Source organism: Eriocheir sinensis, chromosome 20 (assembly GCF_024679095.1).
Source record: "Eriocheir sinensis breed Jianghai 21 chromosome 20, ASM2467909v1, whole genome shotgun sequence".
In the NCBI taxonomy this organism is placed as follows: domain Eukaryota; kingdom Metazoa; phylum Arthropoda; class Malacostraca; order Decapoda; family Varunidae; genus Eriocheir; species Eriocheir sinensis.
In genome coordinates, this window is record NC_066528.1 from 6,782,878 (window position 1) to 6,795,546 (window position 12,669).

General features: G+C 45.2%; 1 protein-coding gene and 1 long non-coding RNA gene across 22 annotated transcripts in view; one reads left to right on the forward strand and one right to left on the reverse strand.

The window, feature by feature from the left end:
* LOC127001124 (uncharacterized) overlaps positions 1 to 9,111 on the forward strand; it is a 67,679-nt gene extending 58,568 nt beyond the window's left edge. For 3 of the 21 annotated variants that reach the window (XM_050865305.1, XM_050865304.1, XM_050865306.1), the window contains 2 exons: positions 6,800 to 7,279; positions 7,365 to 7,680. In XM_050865305.1, coding sequence (XP_050721262.1) covers positions 6,800 to 7,279; positions 7,365 to 7,397 — 513 coding nt within the window. In that variant the 3' untranslated portion in view covers positions 7,398 to 7,680. Of the gene's footprint in view, positions 1 to 6,799; positions 7,280 to 7,364 lie in introns of all 21 variants that reach the window. The other 18 variants (XR_007754737.1, XR_007754730.1, XR_007754736.1 and 15 more) reach the window with 18 other exon arrangements.
* Positions 1,749 to 5,330, reverse strand: LOC127001128 (uncharacterized). Its single transcript, XR_007754744.1, has 2 exons — positions 5,100 to 5,330; positions 1,749 to 4,783 (listed from the first exon to the last, which is right to left on the reverse strand). It is a non-coding gene; the product is annotated as an uncharacterized LOC127001128 (long non-coding RNA).
* Positions 9,112 to 12,669: the final 3,558 nt, after the last annotated feature.

Below are 12,669 nucleotides of genomic sequence, written 5' to 3' on the forward strand. Positions count from 1 at the left end.
AGACAATCTGGGGTGGCGGATCTTAACCCTTCAAAGCCCATTTTTATATTTATCAAGAAAAATCTTTTAAAATTTTATATGTTGGTGTTGGCACTATTCTAAGACACTTTTACTCTTATGCATTGTTTCGAAATCTCTTTCGTTTTCTTATAAAATGGCTGTCACCTAGAGGTGACACTGAGCTCCAGATTTACTTACCAATCAGTGTAATGGATCATTTTTTGACATAGGTAGTAACATTTGTTTATATATCTTATACAACACTTGACACTATTATGAATTGTTGTTGGTGAAATTATATGCACCGTAATATCTTCGAATATTTATTGATCAATGTTATATCAGTGACAAAAAAAATGAAAATTTCATCTTCAACCTAAAATATTGAAATGGTTCTCTCTCTCTCTCTCTCTCTCTCTCTCTCTCTCTCTCTCTCTCTCTCTCTCTCTCTCTCTCTCTCAGGGCTCGGTTCTTGGCCCAGTGCTCTTCATTATTTACATCAACGACGTGGATGTTGGACTCAATAATCGCATTAGTAAATTTGCAGATGACACAAAGATTGGTAACTCGGTTCTCACTGACGAAGACAGGCAAAGCCTCCAAGAGGATTTGCACAAAATTTCAGCTTGGTCGGATAGATGGGAGATGCCCTTTAACGTAGACAAGTGCCAGGTCCTTCAAGTTGGAACAAAAAATAAGAAGTTCAATTATGAAATACGCGGCGTTAAACTCACAAGCGTTCAATGCGTTAAGGACCTGGGGATTAAAATCGCGTCAAACCTCAAATTCTTACATCAATGCATCGATGCAGCAAATAAAGCGAACAGAATGTTGGGCTTCATTAAAAGAAACTTTTTATTCAAGAATAAAGATGTAATACTTCTGCTCTACAATAGTTTAGTCAGACCCCACTTGGAATATGCGGTACAGTTTTGGTCTCCCCACCATGCAAAGGACATTGCTAAACTAGAAGGTGTTCAGCGTCGAGCAACAAAAATGATCCCTTCCTTGCGCAACAAATCCTACGAAGAAAGGCTTTCCACCCTTAACATGTTCTCTCTTGAGAAACGTCGCCTCCGAGGAAAACTGATCGAATGTTTTAAAATACTTAATGGTTTCACGAATGTAGACAGAACAAAATTGTTTATGATCGATGACACTTTGCGAATGAGGAACAATGGCACAAAACTCAAATGTAGACCAGTAAATTCAGACTGCACCAAATTTTTCTTCACCAACGTTGTAGTGCGAGAATGGAATAAGCTCCAATCGTCAGTGGTCCAGTGTAACACGATTGACTCCTTTAAAAACAAGCTCGACCATCACTTCCTTGAACTTAATATTAACTAGAGTAGAAAAGCAACGTTTTGGAGCCATCTGATTAATGTAAAATCACTTTGGTTTAAGGACAGACCACCTAGTCTGGACCATGGGGTCTGTGTGGTCTGATTTTCTATTTATCTCTCTCTCTCTCTCTCTCTCTCTCTCTCTCTCTCTCTCTCTCTCTCTCTCTCTCTCTCTCTCTCTCTCTCTCTCTCTCTCTCTCTCTCTCTCTCTCTCTCTCTCTCTCTCTCTCTCTCTCTCTCTCTCTCTCTCTCTCTCTCTCTCTCTCTCTCTCTCTCTCTCTCTCTCTCTCTCTCTCTCTCTCTCTCTCTCTCTCTCTCTCTCTCTCTCTCTCTCTCTCTCTCTCTCTCTCTCTCTCTCTCTCTCTCTCTCTCTCTCTCTCTCTCTCTCTCTCTCTCTCTCTCTCTCTCTCTCTCTCTCTCTCTCTATCTCTCTCTATCTCTCTCTCTCTCTCTCTCTCTCTCTCTCTCTCTCTCTCTCTCTCTCTCTCTCTCTCTCTCTCTCTCTCTCTCTCTCTCTCTCTCTCTCTGTGTGTGTGTGCAATTGTTGGCCAGCACATGAACTATCTAGACTTAATGGGAAATTTCTTTATACAAAAGTGAGTGCTGCATTATACACTTCCAAATAAAAGTAAGTCCTGCATGATACACTTCCAATCCTACCGAATAACATATGTAATCCGTGTAAAAAAAAAGGCCTGTGCATCCATTCTCTTATTTGTTATGGAAAACATAAAAGCAATGAACATGAAGAGGTACATTGCACTTTCTGCACATGACTCTGGTCCGCTGGTGGCACTCTGCACAGCGGGATTGATTACATGACTCTTGTACATGACCAGATATATCAGCATCTGTGCGTACTTTCTCATGCACTCTTTTCTCCACTCTAGCACCGCAGTAAGGTGACTTTGTGGATGGTTTCTGATAGGTTCCTAAGTAAGCTTGCACAATATGTCATATTACTATTCCCACACATTCGATGTATCTGCCATCCATTCTGACAAGCTGCATCAATTCCAAAAGCAAATAGAGGATACCACCATTTCTTTCCTCTGAAAGACACTCTCTGAACAGCAATATTCTGATCAAACCGGTCCACTCCACCCATAGATTTGTTGTATTTGGTCACCACATGTGGACAGTCAACTTTGATCTTTTGTCTCTTCCCATTTACACTTCCGACTCTGTCTACTTTTGTGATAGGCTGGCACCCATAACTGTTGGATGCAAGTGTTACAATACTATTGTCATGCCATCTAACAACACTTATATCTTTTGCTGTTCTCATTGTCATTGATCCTCTTGGCTTCTTTTTCATCTCCGCTGCAGTTTCCAAAGGGCACTTCTCAGTTATGTTCTCTCGGATCGTTCCCGTTCCTCGATGACCTAGTTCTGTAAGTTCATCAAGAAGTGCAAGACTAGTAAAAAAGTTATCAAAGTAGAGACTGTATGCCTTGAATGTCTCAGGTAGGTGAGATGTGAGGGACAGAACAACAGAAGCACCAAGTCCGAGCTCTCTTGTTCTGGAAGGGGGGCTGCCTTTGATCCCTGGTATGGGATGAAATTTATCAGATATCCCCCTGGAGTTGCTGCTGACCATAACTTGTACCCAAATCCAGAGTTGGGACTACCGATTGACATTTGGGATCGGTACTACCGGCGGTAGATTACTGCTACCGATACCGATCATTCGGTATTTTGAAGAAACTACCGAATACCGCTACCGATCGCATGATTGGCAGTCAATCGGTATCGGTAGATTGAAAAAGCGAGCGCGGGACTTTTTTGTTAAGACTTAAGAGAAGACGACCCCGGCAAAATGAAACGGACAAGTTTCAACACGTTCGAGCGCATCTATGGGAAGCAGTTAGCAGGAAATTCCAGGTATTACTTTGACGTCATCACGCTTAGCCAATCACCGGCCGTTCTGGGCGTTCTCAGCCAATCAGAGGCAGCCACGACCTAGCAGATTCTCGCTCCCGCCAAAAGTTTTGGCGGGAGCCCCACTCTTGTTTGGCCTGCCGACGCGAGTAGCCTACACCTACGCTCTAGCTCCTACGCTCTCGACAACGTGCTCAGCCTCATCGCCTAGTGTTTTAAGTGGCAGTGTTTTTAAGTCCGCCGCGGCAGCAGCACTTAATCGTTTTGTGCTTTTAACTTTTCAAGTGATTTTCCTTTTTTAAACTTTATTTTACATTAAAAAAGTTTTGATCAAGTCAGTGAACTATTTAATCATATTGTTACGAACTTTTTTTCAGTTTGATGTTTATTTTTTGAGGGAGAAATTCATTTATTAAATAAGTTATGTATTTTTGAACTTAAAAAAGGTATTAAAAGACTCTAATTTACTTCTATTCTTAAGTTAACCGAAATAAGAGAGAAATAACTTAAAAAGTGTGTTATGGGCCTTTAAAAGCATTTTTTTATTATATAATTATAGAGTTTTTTAATCTACCGATACCGAATCTATACCGATCGGTAGATTTCTGAAAAATCTACCGATCTACCGATACCGATTGGACGCGGCTCGCTACCGACTACCGATACCGGTGGTAGATTTTTTCTACAGAATCCCAGCTCTGCCCAAATCTAATTGGTTTCCCGTGTATATGCTGCTTGCTACCATGATGTCCATAATAGGGCACCATTGTCTCATCAATTGATATATTATTTGTAGTCATTACATATTTTGAGTTCTTCACAAAACATTCATTCAAATGATCTAGGTACTGTCTCACTTTACAGAATTTGTCATTATCAGGAAGTTGGTGGTTGTTACAGGTGTGAAGGTATTTATGGATCTCCAAAAATCTTCCTCTTCTCATGCTACGAGAAACCAATTCATTATGGGTGTCAGATTTAGTTTCCCAAAACATGCGTATATTCTGTGGGGTAAGATATCCTGTCAACAACAGAATGCCTATATACACTTTCATTTCACTTGCAGTTATATTTAGAGTGTGGTTTTTCTGAGAAGCATATGTGTTTGACATGTCTACTAATAGCTTTACCGCTGACTCATCAAAGCAAAGCTCAAAGCAATCAGTAGGAGTCATGAAGTCACTCACTTTTTCATTTGCTTGCATTGCTTGCTCTTTCACAGACACTTAGGAAGTTCTACATTAGCTTTCCAGAGACGGTCTTTTTTTCTGTTCCGTGATGTTCTTTTCTTCTCAGTATACTCATTCTTTGTTGCTCCCATGTCTCTAACTTCAGTCATCACTTCGCACTCTGAAGTTAGCTGAGCTGCAGTTAGGTGGTTCAGATTTCTTGTATTTTCATCATCTGAATCCTCATCTGTCTGGGCCCCATCATCTGGAGGAAAAATTGTGACTTCTACTACATCTCTGCCTCGGATTTCTTCATTTACATTCATCAATTCTTGGTCTTCGTTGTCTGGAGTTTCCAATATTTGAATCATCTCATCGATAGTCAGACTGAAAAATAAATAAATAAATATATAAGTATATATATTTTGGGAAAAAAATCGGTCAACATATCCACAAACTCCTCAGTAGATGAACACACTGACAAAGAAGGCGCAATAGTAAATTATAAACTGACCACCGTCTAATGTTATTATAAACAGCTATAAGTATAGTTGGTCCAATGCTCAGTGTCACCTACAGGTGACAGGGTGTTTTTATAACATGATAACATATGCAAGAGTAATCACACAGTTATCTTGGCATGTTGCCTTTATTTAGCAACCTTTTGGGTTGCTCTAAAAGCCCACTGTATTCATTTACTTACCTTTTTATTCTTTTGGCAGCCATTTTGGTGATGGGACTTGAGAATTTGGAGAAAATCCTTCAGTGCACAGTCTTCAACGCCATGGCACTGCTGCAAATGTAAACAATGGCCCCATTGGAGTATATCAAAGAAAATGTATATGATTGAACATGAAAGAAAGCGAAATTAAAGGATAAACAAAAATAAATAACAGAACTACACGCAGACAAAGGTCTGTCACCTCTAGGTGACACTGAGCGCTGAAGGGTTAAGGTGAGACAATCTGGGGTGGCGGGTCTTCAGGTGAGACAATCTGGGGTGGTGGATCTTAAGGTGAGACAATCTGGGGTGGCAGGTCTTCAGGTGAGACAATCTGGGGTGGCGGGTCTTCAGGTGAGACAATCTGGGGTGGCGGGTCTTCAGGTGAGACAATCTGGGTTGGCGGGTCTTCAGGTGAGACAATCTGGGGTGGCGGGTCTTAAGGTGAGACAATCTGGGGTGGCGGGTCTTCAGGTGAGACAATCTGGGGTGGCGGATCTTCAGGTGGTCCCTGTGGGGTGGCGGATCTTCAGGTGATCCATATATTTTTCTTTTCCACAAAACATGTATGTGTTGAACAGATTACGGAATACATTGTTTTTTCAGCATTTTGAGTCCTTTTTTTTCATTAACATTTTCTGTATATTTGAATGGAAAATTTCCATGGGCCTCAAAAGCTGAATATAACAATCCCACATAATTGAAAACATGTAAATTATTGCCAAGGTTGCTCAGTTCCACCAAGTTCATCAACTGTTTTGTGAGAAATAGATTTAGGGCCACTTTCACAGTCACTTTTGTTTGTTTTGATCATTACCAATGACGGCAATCCCCGCTATAGTATTTCCATGTGAAACTGGCCGATGGGGTAGTGGCGGTGCAGAGGAAGCGAGAGGTGTTGAGAGTGTGTGGTAAAGTGCGGGGCTAGGCTAACCCCGCAGCCGCCACTACGTACCCCATTGGCCAGTTTCACGTGGAAATACTATAGTGGCGATCACCGCTCATTGGTAACGATCAAAACAAACAAAAGTGACTGTGAAAGAGGCCCTTAGGAAGGACATCTAAGGGGCCATCTTGGATTTTTAAATGGCCACTCAGGCTAAATTAATTAATAACCCCTAAAGAATGATCACACCATATTTTATGCCTGTTCCACCATTTGCACGATGTACCCTGTTGTCTGCTCCACTATAAGTCCATTCCATGTATCCATACTCCTGCATGGAAAACTGTACTTCTTTAGGTCTTTCAACAAGTCCCCTTTCTCAATTTCTTACTGTGTCCTCTTAGTTGCCTCCTCCCTTCCATCTTGATTAAATTATTTCTGTCCAACACTTCCATTCCACTTGTATTCCTGCACAGTGCTATCAGGGCTCCTCTTTCTCTTCTTTCCTTGTGTTGGTAGGTCCAGTCTAGTTGTATGGCAGGCTTGATAGTTCTGGTACCATCTTAGTCGCAATCCCTTGAATCCTTTCAAGTTTCAATCCTTTTTCTTGTGAGGTGACCAGACAACTGCCACATACTCTAGCCTTAGTCTAATCAATGTTGTTATTATTTTTTTCATCATGTCCCCATCCAAGTTGTGAAATGCCTTTTTATTTATTTTTATTTTTTTATTGTGTGTGTGTGTGTGTGTGTGTGTGTGTGTGTGCCACATCATCTGTTGTGTTCTGTGTCTTCAGGTCAGCCAGCTCGTCCCGCCTTCCCCCCCCTGCACGGTGTTCCTGGACCTGTCCTGGCCAGGCAGCTCACCACGGCGGGTACAAATCCATCTGAGCCCCGACACCCTGCGGGGCAGACAGATTATGATGATGTGCACGGGGCAGCGTGGCCCCTCCTACCTCAACACCAGGTTAAATAAGGTGGAGGATAAGGGGAAGCCGGGAGAGTGGGTGATGGTCGGAGACTTAAAGAGACTACAAGATGGTAAGGGGGCATCCGTCCTGCCGCCTGACCTTGATGAGGGTGAGTACTGGAAGTCAGGCCGGGCAGGGGCTGTGCATGGGCTGGTTTGGAAGGACAGTACCCTGGGTGTGTGTGGTGCATTTGGCATCTGCACCAGGGACTGTCTGGGTGGTGAAGAGCCAAATCTTGTCTTTGGTGAGGTGGTGGATGGACTGCACGTAGTGGCCGAGGCAGCCCAACACAGCAGTATTATGGAGGTGACTGTGGTGGACTGTGGCATGATGTTGTGAGGGTAATGGCCTGCACCACCACCACCACCACCACCACAGCAGCGTTATGGAGGTGACTGTGGTGGACTGTGGCATGGTGTTGTGAGGGTAATGGCCTGCACCACCACCACCACCACCACCACAGCAGCGTTATGGAGGTGACTGTGGTGGACTGTGGCATGGTGTTGTGAGGGTAATGGCCTGCACCACCACCACCACCACCACCACCACAGCAGCATTATGGAGGTGACTGTGGTGGACTGTGGCATGGTGTTGTGAGGGTAATGGCTTGCACCACCACCACCACCACCACCACCACAGCAGCATAATGGAGGTGACTGTGGTGGACTGTGGCATGGTGTTGTGAGGGTAATGGCTTGCACCACCACCACCACCACAGCAGCATTATGGAGGTGACTGTGGTGGACTGTGGCATGGTGTTGTGAGGGTAATGGCTTGCACCACCACCACCACCACCACCACCACAGCAGCATTATGGAGGTGACTGTGGTGGACTGTGGCATGGTGTTGTGAGGGTAATGGCCTGCACCACCACCACCACAGCAGCATTATGGAGGTGACTGTGGTGGACTGTGGCATGGTGTTGTGAGGGTAATGGCTTGCACCACCACCACCACCACCACCACCACAGCAGCATTATGGAGGTGACTGTGGTGGACTGTGGCATGGTGTTGTGAGGGTAATGGCTTGCACCACCACCACCACCACCACCACAGCAGCATTATTGAAGTGACTGTGGTGGACTGTGTCATGGTGTTGTGAGGGTAATGGCCTGCACCACCACAACAACAACAACAACATTATGGAGGTGACTGTGATGGTTTTCTTAATATTCTGAGTCTTGTGACATCCAATGTAATATTGTGTGCACTACATCAATACCTGATGTGATGTGTTACTTAATTTCTTGTTACATTCTTGTAACATCCAACATAATGTGTGCACTACTAGAATACTTGATGTGATGTGTTACTTAATTTCTTGTTACATTCTTGTAACATCCAACATAATGTGTGCACTACTAGAATACTTGATATGATGTGTTACTTAATTTCTTGTTACACTGTTGTGACATCCAACATAATATTGTGTGCACTACATCAGTACTTGATATGATGTGTTACTTAATTTCTTGTTACATTCTTGTGACGTCCGGTGCAGTGTTTCATCATATGTGCTGGCCTTCCCTTCACATGTATCTGCTTACTCCTGTTTGGTGATTTCCACACTTATAATTCTGCCTTCCAGCTTGTGTGGCTGGCTATTGAGGCAAACTTGTACATAAACCACTAAGGGTCAACATAGCATTTAAGAGAAACTAGAAACATAGCAAGCACTCTTGTGATAAATATATTCAAGTAAATGTAATGCACATACTTTTTCTTCTTGTAAGTTGTCATCTACTTGTAAGCTGCTGTTGAATCATTATTGTAGCAATCTGTAAAACACAAAAGAGGAAAGAACAAAGAATCATGAGAACCAATTATTTCATGGTAAAATAGAGTTTTATTTCAGCATATTTCTTGAGGAGTTTGCCACCAGCTATAGCTAAGTCACATGGCCTATTTGGTGATGAGAGAGAGGATTCTTCTGTTTTATTTACTGTATATAGTTATTGAGACAAATATATGTCTACTGTTTCATTCATATAGTCATAGACAAATATTCACTTTGTTTGTGCTACCTTGGTCCAAAATTAGTGAAGTACAGCTTTTTCTCAGTAAAATATGCACTTCGATAAAAACTACCATTGGAGTCTTCTAGTGAAAGCTGAATAAAACATTCTACATTAATGTAATGTAGCATTTCCCTATAAGTCATCTCATAATAAATGTCTGATCATACTGTGACTCCTTGTGAAAAGTAAGTCGTCTGTAATGATGAGCGAGGCCCATTACAAAAGCTCTCATGCAATATTCTTAGTTTGTTGCATATACTCTCTCTCTCTCTCTCTCTCTCTCTCTCTCTCTCTCTCTCTCTCTCTCTCTCTCTCTCTCTCTCTCTCTCTTTTTTATTTAAACATATTTCTACAAAAACAAGGCTCAAAATTACACTTTTTTGGTATAACTATTTTAAGAGCCAGCGTATGGGACAAAACGAATTGTCGACTGTTGGCACATTCAACACATACAAATACAAAATACGGAAAAGAAAGAAAACATGTAAAAACAATTTGTAATATTGTCAGTTTGTCACTTTATATTTACACTACTAGCGCACTTGGGTGTCCCTCACGCCACCTGTGAGCAGCCAGCTTCACCTGCTGCATGTTCATGTACTCCACTTGGGGAGTGGCTGCCGTGAACATGTTCCACAGGCGTGTGGTCCTGGCTGTATATGTGCACTGGTGCTGCCTGGAGTGTGATTGAGGCACCTCCACAAGCTGGTCACTGGCGAGTGCAGTCCGGGTGAACCTCTGGGCAGCGTGTGGAGGGAGCCTCAAGCTGCTGAGGTGGGGAACCCTGTTACCCCCTGCACCTGGACTTTGTGGCACACCACCAGTGCTGAGACATCACGGCGGTGCTCCAGCGACGTCACAGTGGCAGACGACTCCTCCAGGTGCTCGCTGGCCTCCACCAGGCGCAGTGCTCGTCGCTGCACTGCGTCGAGCCTCTGCATGTGGGTGGCAGCACTCGACATCCAGCACAGGGCACCGTACTCCAGATACGGTCGTGTCTGTGCCTTGAAGAGAGTGAGGATGCCCCATGGGTCAAGGGATCCCGCTACTCTTCGCAGGGCAGAGACTCGCAGGGAGGCCTGGCGGGCAACAGCTTGGATGTGGTGGTCGAAGCGCAGGCTCTGGTCCACAGACACTCCCAGGACCTTAATGTGATCCTGGAGGGGCAGACTCTTGCCTCCAAGACACAGCTGGCTTGAGACTGCTCGAGAGGCGTCTGGGGACCGTGAGATGACCATGGCCTGCGTCTTCTCCGGGGCGAGGGTGACCTGCCAATCCTCTCCCCACTGCTCCACCAAGCTGAGCTGCCGGTTGATCTCCTCGACGGCTCGCTGGCTGTCAGGGCGGCGGTAGGAGCGGGAGAGAGTGCAGTCATTGGCGTAGGCTGACACTGCTGATAGCTGCCAGAGGAGATCGTCGATATATATGTTCCACAGGATTGGGCCGAGCACAGAACCCTGTGGAACTGAGGCATGCACTGGTGAGGGCCTTGATGACTGCCCGTTCATCACCACCTGAAGGGTCCTCCCCTGGAGGTAATCCTTGAGCAGCATCAGAAGGGGACCCTGGACACCTTTGGCGCAAAGCTTTTCAATGAGCCCCGCATGCCAAACCCTGTCAAAGGCTCCAGCAATATCCAGGGCTACCATGAGTGTGTCCAGGCCTTCATCCAATGCGTCTTGCCAATCCTTGGAGAGGAGGAGGAGGAGGTCCGCGGTGGACCGGCCAGGCCTGAAGCCAAACTGTCCATCAGAGAGGAGATGGCTCTCATTCAGGTGCTGACAGATGACTGCAGCCACCACACGCTCCAGCACCTTGCCCACCACAGAAAGCAAGGAGACGGGCCTGTAGTTGCTGGGCTCGGACCTCGAATTTTTCTTGTGGACCGGAACCACACACGCCTCCTTCCATAGTGAAGGCCACTTGCACTCCCTCAGGCAAGACGTGAAGACGGCGGATAGAGGACCTGAGAGCTCCTTGGCACAATTCTTTAGGAGGCGTGGGCTTATATCATTCAGGCCAATGGCTTTACCTGCGTCCAGCGCGTTAAGCAGCCGCTCAACCTGCCCTGCCGTCACCGACACAGAGGAGACAACACGATCAGTTTCCTGGGGCAGCACAGGTGCGGGTCGTCCCGGGTCACCAATCTTCATTTTCTTGGCGAACAGTTCAGCCAGGAGAGAGGCTTTGTCTCCACTGCTTATGGCCGTGGATCCATCAGGCCTGGTGAGTGGAGGGACGGCATGGGGTTGGTTAGCCCCCTGCCGCTCCTTAACGAGACTCCACCAGGTTTTGTTGCCAACTCCTGGGCCGCAAAGTTTCCGCTGCTGGTCCTCTCTCTGTCGCCTCTTCACCCACGCACAGGTAGCTGTCATCCGTTTGCAGGCCTCCCGGTGTTGGACCTTATTTTGGAGTGACGGATGACGCTTGTACCTCTCCCAGGCGGCATGCTTCGCCTCGGCAGCAACCCTGCATCGGAAACCGAACCAAGCAGGGTCACTAGGCCTGGCGAGGTACACCCTGCTGGGGACACATTGTTGCTGGAGGGCAAGGAGCTTGGTGGTGAGAGCCCGTGCCATGGCCTCGGTGTCCCCCACCAACAGGGTCTCCCAGTCCGTGTCCTCCACGGCGTGTCTCACTGACGGCCAGTTGCCCCTCTCCCAAAGCCAGATGGTGTGCGGGACAGCGTCTTCCCTCTCTGTGGTCAGCTCAACCCGAGCCAGTACGGCATAGTGGTCAGAGCTGCCCACTGGCCCCAGCTGCTGGCAGCGGAGGCTGGCCTCGGGGAGGTCCGATAGCACAGGGTCCAGTAGCCCTCCTCGCTCATGTGTGGGGAAGGTTACGTGGTTTACCAGACCCTGCACCGTCAGTAGATTGTCGAAGGCTCCCTGCTCCAGGTGGAAGTTTAGATCTCCCACCGCCATCACGTGGGAGCACTGGTGACGTAGGAGCAGGGTGTCGAGCTCCTCCGTCAGGCAATCCAGAGGAGCCCTCCCTTGCCTAGGGGGGCAGTACATGACACAGAGGAGGAGACCACTGTTGTCCATCAGTGCTACCCTGAAAAACATATATATATATATATATATATATATATATATATATATATATATATATATATATATATATATATATATATATATATATATATATATATAATTGCACAAATATATTGCTCTTTCTTTCATAGAATTTCTTATTATAGAATAATAAGAAAATATAATTAGCTGCACTTCATTTGATAAAATGCGAAATAAATACTACATAATAAACTCGCATTTGATGATGACGTCATCGGGAACGACATTCATGCATGACTATATAAATCTTGTGTGTGTCAAATCAGCGAGATTCTGAAAAAAAAAATAGTGTATATTTTTAATTAACCGTAAAATTCAAAGAGAAGTATCGACAAGTGGCCAGACATATAATTCAAAGTTGCACGAAACTGTCGAAACACACGACAGACGACGCGATAATAAAAATAATAGCCTATTGTATGGGTAGAGACGATGCCTGGTCGGCGCTGCACTGCTAGCCTATCACTTTCTTCCATTCACCACTGTCGAGTCAATTATATACATCTGATCAAAATAATATTATTTATAACTTGTAGGTATAAATAGTGAAGTGACCTCTACTCAGCCCCGGCGATTCTGCAAATGAATGTGGCTACATAGCC